Raw genomic sequence first — 15,964 nt, forward strand, 5'->3', positions numbered from 1 at the left:
CCGATACTTGCACGGTTTCCACGGTTGAATTTCCAATTTTAAACTCGTGCCAACAGATATATAGGCGTTATTCAATATAAGTCTAGTTTTGTTTGATTTCCGTATTTTAATATCAGGTGGACGGATGCAATAAGGCGTTCTCTCGTCTTGAAAATCTCAAGATTCACTTGAGATCCCATACCGGAGAGAGGCCTTACCTTTGTCAGTTTGCTGCCTGCCAGAGGGCGTTCAGCAATTCTTCCGACCGAGCTAAACACCAACGAACGCATCAGGACACCGTAAGCGGAGATTAATTAATAATCAGAAGTAGCAAACTTGTACAGAAGTATGGCGGATTAACTACACACAGATAGAAAATATGCTACATGCTACATGCTAATCATTGGTCAAACAGTACAAAGTCATTTATTGAGTTCTGCTGTTTCATCATATTATCCGTTGGGTGATTGTTAACCAATTGTTTAGTCGATTAAATTGACGACCTATTGCCCCTAGGTGTCGGAAGAAGTCTGATCTCTGATTTAAGACGTTTAAATTAAACTCGTACGGATCAATACATTGAGACTACTATAAACAATTTGATTTTGTATACACAAAGCATCTGAGCATACTGATCAGCTTAGTAGATGCTGAGGACAATGCAACCCTCGACTCAATGCGATAATAAAAACAAATCTCAACAACAAGCGTCTCTCTTCGCGTTTCGTTATTAATAGGTGCTACCTGCGTATCCTACTGAGGCATTTCTTATACGAATCGATTGTTATCTTTCCGACTAGCTCTGTGGTCAACATTAAAATAGGCCAACTTTTTTTAGCGATTCTGAACTGAAGGCATTATTCCTATTCTGAACCTATACTATGAAGATAGCGTAAGCAAAGGGTCACTGCTTGGAGCTTACCAAATTCAGCGGATCTCATTTTGGACCATTAGCTAGCTAGCTAGCTAGCTAGCTAGCTAGCTAAGGCCTAAATAGATATGCACATTTGAGCGAAACTAACTTGATCACTTGCCTTTACGTTAATTGTAGGATAGTTAGTGTTGGATTAATGGCATGGATGCATTTCAGAAACCGTACGCTTGTACAATACCCGGCTGTTCAAAGCGATATACTGATCCGAGCTCTCTTAGAAAACATCTCAAAAGTCATTGCATTAGCGACGGCACGCGCAAGAAGGTAAGACTTTTGCTTGTGCAACATTTCGTATCTCGATAAAACTATACACCCTTATAATTGCGCCAGCTTGAAGGTAACAGTGCTTAAAAATTTGGCGCGAACCAATACTGTTTAGGTAGCAGTCTACTAAAACCAGACTTAAACGTAAAAGCGCTGAAAGTGATCTCCTAGCCATATATATATACAATATGACAGAGCGTTAAAGTTCAGAAATCATCCAAGTTCCCTAACAAAATGTCATTATGATTACGTCCAAGATGAAACCTGTCGAGTTGTCGGAATCTGGCTCCAAAGCAAAATTTTGTGAGTTACAAGACAAAGGCAGTAGCTCCGCGTTTCATCCTGGAGCGTACCGAGACGGGGGACTTGATCAAGGCAAACCTTCAAGTTATGAAACTTCTCCAGCAACCTCAATGACTTCGCCAAGTAAGCCATAGTTCGCCTCTTTACAACTTTTTAGTAAGTTCATACGTTCTTTACACACTTAATGAAAAAATATTCTCCTTGCTCAAAAAATAACCCGACCATTCATGGCTACGAAACCGTTGCCCGAGCGAACAGTATAAAGTCCAATTAAATGCATATTTCTGTTAGCAGAAACCATCTTTTGTGAATCGTCATCTGGCGCAAACAGCTAATAGTACTTTCCTTAATTTCATAAAAAAAAAAAAAAATGACTATCTTTTTCTACAGTTCTTATCCAACATTATTTTGTAGTATATTTATCTATACCCCATATTTTCAGGCTCTCTAGGAAGTACCGCCTCAACGCCATGCACCCCCCTCAATAGGAAAATGTCTACTGATATGGCTGACCCCGGTGCGTACGTGCAGCTATCGGCGATAACAACTCGTCAACATTTTAATCTCTATCACCATTCAGTACCTGGGACGACTGATACACAGTCAGCAGATTCTGCACTGAATCCCCTTAATCACCTCAGCTCGTACGTTACTTGTAACCTTCCCTGCCAATCCTCGCCTATTTGCATGCACAACGAGTACAGTTGTTATAACGGGCTAATCAGCAGTGGCACATCGGTCGGCAGAAATAAGGCACCAGATTTAGTATTACCAGGTTGTAGCGCTACTGGAGCCCCTTCTCACATTGATAGAGGATATTTTGACCAGGGAGTCGCTGCGACGATTAAAGCAGAGACCCACGAATATGGCAATTGCATTAGACAACAGCAACCATATGGGCAGGTGCCATCATTTGACTCGAGGATCACGGTCAAAAACGAAACACCAGGATACGGAAATTGTACGAGACGACAACAATATGGCCAGCCTCCGTTGCCTCCGTTCGATGCGTTCTATATTTCGAATTCATTTGATTCGGCTCGGTAGCGACATTGTGCTATAGCATAGATAGACCGTTATATGTTTTTGTGAATAATGTGACGAGGATCGACGACGAACCTGTCACAAAAATAAATATTTTTTACACAGACGAATAGATTTCGGTTACCAGCGTCGTTACGTAGACAATTAGGCTCGTCAGGTTTGAAGGATCAGACATGGTTAGGCTGGCCAAACTGAAAGTTCTTCGTCAAAAAACACCAGAAGTACGGGAATTCGCTAAAAGGAGCTGTTGTAGCGGTTCATTTGACGTTATGCGATCTGCAAGCCCCCGTTACGACAGGACTTAGCAGTAGCGAACATGCAGCGTGAAAGATATGAAATCGACTCCACCATTCGGATCATCGACTTATTCTAGTCTCCGCCCGAAATTTATTTATTTACTAGTTGATATTCGGCAAAGCAGATTTCAGACGGAAGGAAAGGCCACAACGATCGTCTTAGCTTACGGCTGCGAAACAAATGCACCGAATCGTCCTAAAAGTACCACCACGAAGGGTCCTAAAAGTACCAACAAAGCATGTTCTAGATGGCTGCACAGTTTTCTCTTAGCTAACTATTAAGATCGTCATCGTGAAACAATGGCCAAAGTGCACAAGCGTGTAGTTTTCATACAGCCGTCAATATCTCCCACCTAAATCCTTCTGAGGACACCGGTAAGGACAGGTTGACTGGAGTGATAATGGGCCCAAAGCAATATTTGTTGACTGGAAGCAAAGGAGGATCGAACGTTCCGATAGATGGACCCTGTACGTGTCACACCAGAGCATCGAGTATTCTCTATCATTTCACCTCGACACATCATCACCTGTTTATACAGTAAGCACCTATAACATTACTGCGGCAAACATGCAGCAAATTGACCGGATAAAGCAACGGGGAATTCGTATGAAGTAGTTATACCGGCGTTCTTTTTTAAGTGGACTATGGTTATGTCGTATAGGTCAATTTTACGTGTAGTCTCTAGGATAATTATGACACAGCTACCCCTCCAGAATATGAATACATTATAAAAAAAAAATTGGCATATGTAAAAAGTGTTCATTTTTAGAAAGACCTTCTGAATATTAAATGTTTTTAAGTAATTTTCGAGCATTTAGGTGTTACGTACGAGACCAAAAATATAAGGAGAAAAGCTCAGAGGACTTGTGCCAAAGTGTCTCGTGATACGATATACATACACAGAACCAATGGGTTGAATCTAGGATTGTAATTATTACTGTTAATGTATTAGCGGTACTTGCTTTGTACATATCCGACCTAATCTCTGTGCATAAACACACGTTAGAATAAAGGATGTTGTATCTAGAAGAACGACGAGCGTTATGTTAATTTCCGTTTTTTTATTTGTAAGTATGAATATTTCGTTCAATTTCAGCTAACGCCGCAGCTCGCAACTAACCTAGGAGCGATTTGTTGTCGAGCAGCTGATAGGATGGCAATGAAAAAAAGGAAGCAAAACGCTACGATGTAATGGTGCACGACACAGGTTCCAGGCGAGCCATTAAACTTTGAATGAACAACTCGAGATACTTCTCAATAAAGTAAATCATCGGTCGAATCGCATTGAGCTACACCATATAGAAGGACTAGTTGAAACCAAGCAAATATCAGAACTGGTCATGACAATTTCAATACAAATGTAGATTATGCAGCCCGTTGGTTCGGCCATCAGGTACGACAACACAGGTCGCCGGACGAGACAAACAATACACGCTGCACTTGCCAATTAGAATTTCAACGCTGTTAATTGGTCTCGATGGCACAGGTCTGTTGAGGAAGTCCTACCTACAAGGCCTCAGCTAGATTCGAACACTTGATACAGTGTAAATTTAAAGCAAAAGGCATCGATCAAGGACCACACCGTTTCATATCAGTAACAACAAATAACTGTCGACATTTTTATTAGTACCATTTGATCTTTACTTATCATTGCATCATCGCTATTCATCGTCCGTGTACACGAGTCTTCGCGACGTATCGTACGGTTTGTATAATACGGATTTTGACAGACTTTCGTGCTTCCTCGAACACACTCCATTTTTTTTATTACTTCAAATTATAAAATCACCTACGGCCTCGCATTGCCTGTGTAGCCCTACTCGTCGAGGTCATGTGTGTGTAAGCTCAGAAGGTACAACATGGTCATAGTGCAACCAGATGATTTTTATATATATTCCATTTGCGTTTTACGACGTTGACCCACATATTAAGATGTTTGCTACGGCAGAGCGCGTTGCCATACAAGCGAGCAGAGCATATTTTGCATGTGTATATGGGGAAGCACTTGTGCGTTGTTTCGCACTGTCTTTCCCATATCACGTCGTTTTCCCCACATGACATATATGGTCTTCTACCGCGATCAGAGTATCGTATATGGTGCACTCGCCAACTCATGCCTTAAAACGCATCGCTTTTGTGTTATATATTTGTGTAATATAACTCGTTTGCGTTTTCTTGACGCGGGTTTCTATTAGGATTAGCGGAAACAGAGAGGTTAGTTGTTGTACGCACACATTGATTTAGGTCTATTATTGGACCACAACTGGGGTAATGGCTTTGTAATCGAAGTAGATAAAAAAAAAAAAACATTCTCAAGAAAGTGAGCTTATGGATACGTTTAACAGTAATCTTGCCTCAGAATACATGGCCTGCGACGAGCTTGCGAGAACATCCCGCGTATATATAGGTGTATATATATATATATGAATTCGAATAATATGTTTCTTCATTATGTTTATTAGTATAAACAGTTGACAGTTATACTCCTCATGTCTCTTATTATTACATATATGTATATATATTGCAGACAAATAGATACAGAAGATAGCTTTTACATGAAAGTGACCCCGTACTGTTCTGTAAATTTATAGGCCCCTTGAATTTCGTCCGTTCTGACGTTGCGCACCGTCGAAACGTTGTTAGCTCACTGGTTTCAATTCCGCTAAATCCATATCGTCACTTTATACAGAGGTCTTTGCTCGTAAGCACGTATAGCCAAGAGGCTACACTTCGAGCGACTCTGAGTATATATTACAAATAACATAGCTTTAGCCCGGCGATGTTGTTTCTATCATCAATAAATTAGGAATTTATAGAATTCGACAAAAAAAAAAATCAACATTGATGTCAATAGTAACAGCGCTGCTAGTGTGTGTAAACGATCAGTTCGTGAGCTAATATGGTCGGACACGGGCGTTTCTTAACGGCTATGTTTGTGCGAAAAGCAATTTTTGACTCTTGGCTAAGTTATGTATCATCTAGTAATTGAACATACCAACAAAGCGTTATTACGAGGCTTGAATATAGTGTGTTAATATCTATATATACGTTATATAGTTGACCGTGTTATGGGGCAAAATATCTTGACTTGATTTAACCTTATCTATTAGGACCCTTGTTAAGGAAAGGTTGTTATCTGCTGTGATGGCGGTCTACTTGTGCGGTATATACAAAGCCTAACCTACACAGGTCCGAAACTAGGTATATTTCACTATTTAGATCAGTTATGCATTATAGATACTAACGGAGTCTGAGGAGTTCATTGTTAACAAAGTTGCATAATACGTTTATTCGATATTTACGATTTCTATAAATTCAAGAACTGAAAAAAAACTATAGATATTGGACTATTTCCGTTCTTCAAGTGGGCTATGCAGATAAGCAAGCAAGGGTAAAACGCATGAATCGACTAAAACCAGTGTCAACAGCCATGCTAGACGCTTGTAATCTTCTCGACCTTCACACGAAACGAGATGATGGGTAGACTTCGGTGCGTGACATCTTCGTCGACTTTGTCCCGAAAACTCGCTAGCCCTGGAACATTTCGTAGCTGTTCGATATTAGATGAAAAAATGTCGTACAGAGCACGGTTCAGAGACAGAGCGGTTACATGCTATCGGTTTTTGCCACTTAGCATCTACTAACATTGATAAGATATTTGCAACAGTGAGTTAATAACTGCTTGTCCTTATTCCGAGAATCAAAATGGCCGTTCGAATGCGGCTCGTTCGGATCCCTAGTGTAGATGTCCAGGCCGTACTGGCCGTCTTCAGGGAAGCTCAAGAAGAATGTTACTAGATCGCCACTAGCTGAGTGCGATACGAACTTGGAGAGCTTCTTTTCGTCACAACCGTTCATGTGCAGTGCAGCGAGAAAATCGGATAAAGGTCGAGTCATACGGAACTGTATCTGCAGCTCTCGGCCTGGACACAGAAGAAATCAATAATGCATCAAGCATTGTCAGATATTCTTGTTGAGGCTCAAATTAAGTCGTATATATATATATATATATATCTGCGTGTCGGGGTTTTTCCTCGTAGAACGTCTTTAGAAGGATCCTACCTTCCGATCTCAGTAGTGCTATGCTGGACGAAAGCATTACACTGTTTGAATTGCTGTGACCACTGTACCTGAAAAGATGAGAGCGTCCTCATGGCTGATAGCATCGAGGCCGAAAAGCCGCAAGGCCTTTTCTGGACCCCATTCCCCGCCGGCACACTCCGGTAAGGGCACCATGACTGTTTGGAGGTCTTCGCAGACAATACGGAACTTCGTGACACTCTTGAACTTCATTGGTTCCCCAGTGAGGTACTCTTCGGGAGACACCGAGTTTGCGAAAATGTCCAGAAGAAAAGTTCCACTGCAAGGCGCGTGTACCCTGAATGAACGAACCCGTGATAAAAATTAATAGAAGCGACTAATTTTTCTGTGTGTTACAGCTCTCTGTTTTCCAGTCAACCAACTCAGAGTTATAGGCTGTGGCTCACTTGTAGCCCACGTGGGTAGAATTGACCTAGGAATCAGTATCTATGTATATTTTCCAATACATGGTATATAACGTTCTGTAGACGATAATAATCGCTTATATTTACTATAACGAAAATATTGACGTACAGCGTGAGGAGATTAGGATAATCAAGTCTATATTACAAAAAAAAAATGCAAGATTTTTAAGCGCCGTCGTGTTCAACGTCATATAGCACTTAGCAGCTGGGACCAGCCTTACTCAATCTAATTTAGCGTGGCTAAGACCGACATTTCAATGACACACACAAAAATCAGCATTACCTTCGTCTTTGGATATCTCTATATATATATATATATCGTCTGCAGATAGGGAATTGTCCGAGTAGCGGCGAACTATCGACAAATACAAAACGGGATCATTATTATGACCCATGATAATGAAAACGCACCTAAAAGCGACGACATTATCAACGACAGATTGCATCACGAATCGTTTGAGTGACACCCCGTCGAAGGCGTCCATCGTCTGATCGCTGTAACTATCCAGATACTTCAGAGCGTAGTGGAAGATTAACGAGTGTCGGGGTTCGTGGGGCATGGCCACGCGTATTGTAGCTCCCCCGGTGTGATCGGTGTAGAGGGTTGCCTTGGTCTCTGGATCCGGAAAGTACAGTCCGTATCTGCAAATCACCAGTAGCAGTAACAGCAGAACTGTACTATTATCAGCGACATGACGACCGCGACAACTGACGATTCAACGAATCTAATGAACAACGGGGTTTGAATACGCTCAATATACGTCAATAGACAACTACGATTTTCTTTTTTATACCCCTATTTTTCATCGTTACTCGTCGTTGTCTTAAACGCGTGATCAGGTAATAGCATTCGCTGTGTATCAGTCCCAATACATTAGGATAGGCTGTTTGAAATGATCGTGTTAGCGTGAATTCAACTCAGCCTTCAAATGCTATCGAAATTATAACTATGGTAGCGCATACTTCGTTGAAGTGTGAAGATATCCTATCACTATTTTTGTCTTGTTTCCATTAGTCAGCGCGCCTGAATAGCTATTCATTAGATTGTTCAGATTCTATTTACCTAGTTGAAGAACAGTTTTCTTTTTTTCTAGATCTTAAGGGTTTCTGCTTTTACCTGAAAAAAAGTGATCGAACAAATGGTAGCTCTTCGAAGTCGCGCAATGTGATGGGTCGTTTCAACAGCTGCCATTCGGAACTTTGTGGGAAGAATTCATACACAAATTCGCGAGCATCAGTCAAGAAATAATGGTCGTCGTACTCGTAACGAAGCTTGTCCGATTCACTTCGGGAACCATTTCTCGGCACCTATTATTGGATGGAAAGGTGGCGCGTCGTATGGTCGACGATAGAAAAAAAAGCAAAATGTTCCATAGAAGCTTGTTTACACATTCGTGCCGTTAATAACAACAGCGGTTAAAGCTGGAAAATATTGGCCAAAACAATTTTCTGAACCTGTTGAAATCATTCTGGTACCGTTTGTGTATTCGATAAGAAGACTTGCCCATTCTGGTCTGATCAAATGTCTTAAGAAGCAGCTGCGAAAAATAGACCTCTTATCATGAATTCGGATCGAATTGGTAAGCATCTTAGTGCTGGTGCGTTTTAGCTTGTGAACAACTCTTCTCTGTATAATAAATGCAATAAGTTTACTTAGCGTCAACGTTTCCTATTGACTCCAGTTGACTACTGATAGGGATGAGCGCATGATCAGGCCCAAAAGTTTGATCGATAGGTTTCTTTTTCATCATTGACCTAACGCTTGCCTCTTTGGCGTTAACAAGATGTCGAGCACCCCAATTACACTGCACGAAACGCCATGCTCCAGCCACATAAACGGCATTCCACGAGTTACGGAAGCGACTGTCATCGAACCTATGAACAAAAAGTTCGCACACGTATAAAACAGTACGTGTTATTATAGAACGTTAATTAGAAAAACACTCCTCACGGCGACCAACATCATCCGTCAGCCTGAAAATAGTTGGTTTATAGATAGAGACTCTTCCAATGTAACATATATGGAGAATATTTGAATCCGCTTGTTCTGATGTAAACTGATCTATCCAGCATCCAGATGTTCTACGTCTAGTTTCCATATTGAACTTGTATATTGCAAAGGCAAGAAACGTTGGTAGTGAACGGATAATAGCAATAAACAGTAGTGATAATTATATGATCTTTAAAGCGTTAGTCCCACTCACCTGATTCCTGGGAGATAGCCCGCACTCTTCGAGTACCCCTTAATCACGACACAGTGCAGGCCGGCGTAGCTACAGAGCCTCTTGAAAAGAACATGGTAACTTTCTGTTCCGTGTTTTATGCCTCGAAGGATACCCATCGGGGTATCCGCATTAACCGAATCATCAAATGTCATCTGATTCAAATTCTTCACCGTAATCCATCGGAATATGGCTCTGTGTATTGTTAGAGACAATCAAAAAACAAGAAACAGATCGCGTCCTTAAAGGCAGCTGTGCTGGCAATCCTTTCATTATAATACGTAGGCCAGCCTTCTACAGCAATCTCTAGGTAGACAGTAGGAACGTACGTAAAACTTGATACCTACATTTTCGGCTATATTACGCCGCTACGTGGTTTGATTCGAGATCAGCTACAATTTAATTAAGGATGACTTTATGTCAAATTTAGCGCCGAAATAATAATTGCATGGTGTAATTGTTTTGTATATATAATAAGACGTCTTCGTTTACTTTTTGGCAGTCTACAGTTTACAACTCAATGCTATAGTATACAAGTAAGTGTTCTAGTTTAGTCACTAAGGCAAATACGAAAGTGCAGACAATTTTACGCATTTGTGCTAATGTACAATTATAGGATTTATATATACCAAAGCCACACTGGCACAACTGTCAGATCTCTCTACTCATGCGACGATTACTCAGCGTTGATCTCTTGTTCGCCTCGTGGACGCCCCAAATGAGCTAACTGTAGGAAATTGCGCGACCACTAGCATAATTTTGCACGTGGCCTGAGGAGCCTGCTTTCACTCATCATCCGTTGTCGTCGTTTACGTGCACCCCGTTCAAGCCTTACTGCCAGTGGCCATTCATCAGTTGATGGGCTACTAATAGCTACAGAATGGCGAGAAATTGATTTTGTTTATCATTCACATTTACCTTTTAAGCGTCTTAATGGCAATTACGATCGAGGTTTCCGTAAGCGCAGGATATTTTTGGTACATCTTGGGGTTCGCGACTTCGACGCGCTCTACTGCGTGAGTGCAGAACAAAAGCTCAAGTATTCGGTGACGCTACGGCATAGTCGGCGCGAATGGCCAATGGCTCCTTAGAAGTCAAATCTGAGGCCGCGACAGTGGCTTCGCTTTTGCCTAATGTAGTCCACTGCGTCCTCGTGAAGGGCCCTCTTTAAAGCTCAAGTAGCGTGCTACATCAACCATCTCGACAGTTTCGTTCAATCATCCGGCAGTGGCTAGATTCCCAGCTGACGACGCTGATAAAAGCGGAGTTCTATGAACATTTAGAATGAACGAAGATAAAATTTATGCCGGTAGTGTCGATGTTAATGACCATAATGATAACCGTGAGCCCAGGCTTTTTGGGTTCGCTGGGGTTGTAACATTTTTTTTCTATATCTATCGACGACTCCATGAAAGCTTGATCTATTGAAAAGCATATAAAAGAAATAATCTAGTAATGGAATGGATGAAATAGTAGCACAACCGGCATCGCAATTGATACAACAACGACGATAGCAAAAATTGTTTTGCGGTTGAGAAGTGCGTTAGCAGCGGGGAAAAAAAACAGATGGGGAGCATCGACCCTTCCATTACAACAAACACAACCAGAGCAATGACACTCGAATCGATTTTTAACAGTTAACATTTAAACGACTTTTGACAGCTTTTCGTCCAGCCCGACTACTCAAATGACCAAGACTACTATACCGTAGTTATCTACTGTGAACTGCCAAAAAAATGTCTCATTTTTATACCTTTTTTATACGCAAAAGCAATACTCGTCTAAGTTGTTCAAGCATTTTCACTTTTGTAAGGCTCATCTTATGAACGGCCCATTAAGGCCGACAGAATATACGTTGTCCTAAAGAATAAATCGGAGATAAATTAATTGAGCCTGTCAACGAAGCAGCTGTTGACTAGGGACTACATTTACCAAATAACTGTGCAACTTTACACATGTTCTATAGTTTTGCATTATGCTAATGTAGCACGGTACGTGTACTTTTACAATTTCCCACGTGCATACCTGTAACAACTACTAAAGCTACTATATGTAAAGTCTCCAAGATTCGACACGAACTACGGCGGCCTGTCAAGCCTGTTGTATTCTCAGACTTTTCAGTCCTGCCCCCCATTTTGGTTTTGGTTCCTCGTCCTTTCAGTGGACGGCTAAAGGCCTCAATATCCTGACCCTTTTCTTGGGCTTCTGTAACAAGATTAACGCTGGCTTGCTTACTAATGGGGGGTTTGTTTACTGTGGCAGGTGGGGTTGTAACGGCGACACCAATGGCGACCTCGGCCGTTGAACGTTCAAGATCGATCAGTTGCGCGGAGATCGAGCAATTGCTCCATTATGGAAATTGCTTGCCGCGTGCCACTTTGCACTGTCCCAATAATCGGGCCGGCTATTCTCATTTATTTCTGTTTGGCTTCTGACTGGGCTCGCTTCCGTCGGCGACGCGTGGACCGTTTCACTGTACTATATACATAGTTGATTGTTAATTTGATACGTATATAGTGTTATAATAATAATTATATGCAGCTCTCTGGGCGCTTTTTTCACAAGGGCTTCTGGCATCCACATACAGATGTCAAACACTTCGTTTATATATATTAGTTTATTCATTATTCAGGTGGCAAATATAATGCTTCCCGTGCCGCCAGCTAACTTTATCCAGAAAGCCTTAATGCCGCTAGAAAATTATGTTAGCTACCCTAAATTTCAGAGTATTAAAAACAAACCTGGCCTTCTCCACATCTGTTTCGCAGTTGTACGTCAGCTGTCGGACCAGATCAGTAAACGTTCTCTGATCAGCCTGGGCGACGTTGATCGCTTGCTGGTCAAGTTCTCGGAACACCGATGGATCCACGTAAATATCTAGCTTCGAGATGGACGCGTGACTCGGCGACGGTGGATGTAGGGGATATGTCGAATTGTGTGCCTCGCCATCGCGCTTAAATGGACATATCAAGCATTAAAGAGCAGCTGAAACATTACTGACTGCAGTGTATTTATCCGCCCATTTAGCTTATTAGCCGAAGTTGGATGATATATATGTAGAAAAAAATGTATGCTATTCATTGTATATGCGTGTGTGTACAATCTGTCGAGATGGCCTCGAGTTTATGATACTGTCTTATGTTTATAATAGCATAAACTAACAAATTGTCTATGACTGTCAATGGTCTTTCCACTAGCTACACAGTGGTAATGAGTCATTTTTTCGGCTAGCTGACATTCCCTCTGCTTTCTTTTCTTTTCCGCTCGATCTTTTTTCTCTATTGCAAATAACGACACTCGCAGCATCGTTCATCGAAAGAACACTGTGCCTTTGTTAGTTGTTCATTCAGCCCCGTAACGGTTCAGCTAGACTGCGATATTTTCTAGCTGACGCATTGCTTTACCTACTGGACACTCAGTGACAACCCGCGAGAAAATTCAGCTTCATATACATATCTATGGTGATGGAAATACATTGCTTAGAACGACCAGATTCGCGTCGTGTCTATGCAAGTAATAGGTATCTGGGAACCGGGACGGGGGTATTATTGAAGTGTCTTCTGACAATTGCCGGTAAATAAAATTATTCTACATACGAACAGCATCATGAAAGGGTAGGACGTCCCTTTTGACGGCGATGCTTTGCCTCGAACAGAACCTGTTGAAATGAATGATGTCACGGTGTTAAAGCTAGTCAAAAACAGGCAAACTCGTTGACGGAATATTGAGAAGAACACGAGAGTCTGAACTTCCACTAGAAGTTCAGTTGTCAGATGTCTAACCCTACTAAAACATGTGCCCTGCCTTGGGTTCTATGTTCACTGAAAATTTTCCCCAAACCGTATACATGTCTAAGGATTTGGTGAAGCGCCAGGTTTTTCGGTTTAGCTACCTGCTTTTTCGGATCGCGTTTGTTACGATATAACAATTATGCAGTGAATATTTTCTCTTACAGATAGAAAATAAAAGATAGTTACGAATCGGAGTTTCCCCATTAGAACAAGAAGCTGACGAAGGCCCCTTGAAATCGATATGATATACTACGTCGTATGGAATACGATGTGGTCTCTATGGAAAACATATGGAAAAACATGATAATTATCTAATACCAAGTTGCTAATGATTTCACGAAGCTGCATTTCAGCTTCATTCATTTTCAGCGAATTTCAACAAGCGTGCATTATTATTTTTTACATACCGTTTATGGCGCGAACATGCTTTGCTCCGCCACTCCCAGACTATCGACCTCACTCTGGGGCACTCTCTGATTGTTTATCCGCTACGCCAGATATTGACTAGTTCTAATGACAACTTTAGTTAACGACGGCGTTATTTTTACGATGTAGTGTTTGGGCCGGGTTTCGCCACAGCAGAAAAAGGATATCTGATCTAACTATGGAACGCCGCAGCTTTTGCGGCCTCTCCTTTGAGTAGAAGCTAGTTGCGATTGGCCCTTAGTCAGCTCACAGACCGTAAATAAGACAGATAACATTATGAGCGCCTGACGCTGCGTATTAACAGCCAAGAGGCGTTTAAATAGTCGTGTTTATTCAACGACACTAATACCAACAACAAACGGGAAATTTATAAAATATATAGACCTATATAACCTATGCGTGCCTGTTTGTCTCTGGAACAGCCAACGACGATCTACAAACTGAAGACTACGAAGAAGTAAAGGACAGCTTAGGCTTGAATTGAGGCGGGGACTTTCTCTGCTCGAAACTTAGCCACTTACCGGTTTTCTGACTGGGATCGTCGGCAACTGGGAACAACTAGACCAAAACAGGCCAAAAGCGTTAGGGTCGCCATCATCGCTACCACTATCGACATTAAATGATATTCAAAAAAGAGAAGCAGATATACGTTAGGTACTGTGGCCACTTCTAGATAGACTGGACGATAAACAAAAATAGCTTGAAAAACAGGCGGAATTTCTCATTCAGAATGGCGAAGGTCAATCGAAAGGACCATTTGCGCGCCTAAGTACGATCCACTCGAGCGTGAACACTGCTGGGATAGGGGTATTTTCGGATTGTGCTTGTACATGTCTAGGTCATCCTTGATTATGTAACCTAACGAAATAAGTATTCTGACGATTTTTCGGTTCCATCTCGCTTGTCGTAATCTTTTAGGCATTTAATTTTGATTTCATTCAAAAATAATATACAAATGGAGAAGTATTCCACAATTAAAGTGGATGGTAGTTGGGATCATATAGTCAAACAGGTTGGGTTAAAGATATATAGTTAGCGTAGTTAAAGACGCTGGCATAGGACAATTAGAATATTTTTACGTAAATGGACTGCCTGATAGCATCGCCTGGATACAACTGTGACGCTAACGAAATAGAAAAAAATGTCATCGCGAAGTAGAGACAGAAAACTATGCAAAAAAAAAAAGAAAAAAAAAAAAAAAAAAAGAGCAGAAATTCTTCGGAGTGGAGTTGTTAAGCTAACACTTCGCAGAGGTTCTGAAACCTGTCACCTTCAGGTCGTCCATTATTTAGCTGAAGTGCGAAGGCTAGACTGCAAGCTATAGAAGTAGGCACCGTAGTGCGAAAAATCGTATTAAAGAAAGTAAAGGTCACAGAGTCCACTTTGGCAAACAGTCGTTCGGACGTTTTCGAACGTTCACTTTAGTCTGGATAAAATAATGGAAGTATGTTTCTTTGCGATCAATTATTGGCCAACGCTTCCTTTCCACACGAGAGCAAGAACGGTTGATCCGCAAGCTACCCAAACAAATGGTTTCTGACGCTGTCCTTTAAATCTCAATTAAGTAGTGTACAATTTTGTGTATACGTTTTTAGAATAACAGCAAGGTCCTACAAGAGTTGTAATCATTGAACAGCGTTTTTCAGCGGCATCTACAGGCAAATATCGAGATACGGGAAAATTCGAAAAGCGCGGGTCGAGCTGGGGTTTATCGCTGCTGCTCTTGTCTGATAATAGAGTTGGCATTCGACTTTCTTAGAAATCATGCGGCCAGTCGTATTCAAAATGGGTATGCTGGTAGCATGGTTAAGAGATATGCGTGCCCTTTTTTAGATAGTTTCAACGCGGTGACTCCCTCCAAAAGTCAAGCTTAACTCAGTAACTTTTCATTTCTATCCAGCATGTATGATTAGCATGAAGACATGCCAACTATAGTAATTTCATATGAACATCCTACCTTCACAATCTCTTCACGCTTTTCATTGATCAGATTAAGCATTTCTTCAGCATGCTTCTCGACGAGGTCAGCCGTGGCCGCACGTTCCGCCTCGATCAGGCGCTGAGTAAGGGCCTCCTTCCTCCTACCGCCAAAAAAAACAAACGATATCATAGCTTAGAATTGAATCCTATTTTTTTTTCTATCATTTACATACCCTTACATACATTCGTGAATGTATGTAAGACTGTGATATCAAAATG

The 15,964-nt window shown here is 41.4% G+C and overlaps 2 protein-coding genes across 11 annotated transcripts in view; one reads left to right on the forward strand and one right to left on the reverse strand.

Annotated features, from left to right (window-relative positions):
• Window positions 1–3,871, forward strand: part of LOC111245292 (uncharacterized) — a 69,744-nt gene extending 65,873 nt beyond the window's left edge. For all 7 annotated transcript variants that reach the window (XM_022793461.2, XM_086980171.1, XM_086980176.1 and 4 more), the window contains 4 exons: window positions 117–278; window positions 1,070–1,177; window positions 1,435–1,603; window positions 1,923–3,871. In XM_022793461.2, the coding sequence (XP_022649196.1) occupies window positions 117–278; window positions 1,070–1,177; window positions 1,435–1,603; window positions 1,923–2,527 (1,044 nt within the window). In that variant the 3' untranslated portion in view covers window positions 2,528–3,871. The remainder of the gene's footprint in view (window positions 1–116; window positions 279–1,069; window positions 1,178–1,434; window positions 1,604–1,922) is intronic.
• Window positions 3,872–4,405: 534 nt separating this feature from the next.
• The window catches only part of Hil (peptidase hillarin), a 73,797-nt gene continuing 62,238 nt past the window's right edge, over window positions 4,406–15,964 (reverse strand). For all 4 annotated transcript variants that reach the window (XM_022791261.2, XM_086978960.1, XM_022791262.2 and 1 more), the window contains 8 exons: window positions 15,723–15,846; window positions 12,290–12,501; window positions 9,531–9,743; window positions 9,093–9,201; window positions 8,444–8,634; window positions 7,738–7,968; window positions 6,952–7,199; window positions 4,406–6,744 (listed from right to left, as the gene is read on the reverse strand). In XM_022791261.2, coding sequence (XP_022646996.1) covers window positions 6,452–6,744; window positions 6,952–7,199; window positions 7,738–7,968; window positions 8,444–8,634; window positions 9,093–9,201; window positions 9,531–9,743; window positions 12,290–12,501; window positions 15,723–15,846 — 1,621 coding nt within the window. In that variant the 3' untranslated portion in view covers window positions 4,406–6,451. The remainder of the gene's footprint in view (window positions 6,745–6,951; window positions 7,200–7,737; window positions 7,969–8,443; window positions 8,635–9,092; window positions 9,202–9,530; window positions 9,744–12,289; window positions 12,502–15,722; window positions 15,847–15,964) is intronic.

This window comes from Varroa destructor, unplaced genomic scaffold (assembly GCF_002443255.2).
Source record: "Varroa destructor unplaced genomic scaffold, Vdes_3.0 BEIS01000002.1, whole genome shotgun sequence".
Classification (NCBI taxonomy): Eukaryota; Metazoa; Arthropoda; class Arachnida; order Mesostigmata; family Varroidae; genus Varroa; species Varroa destructor.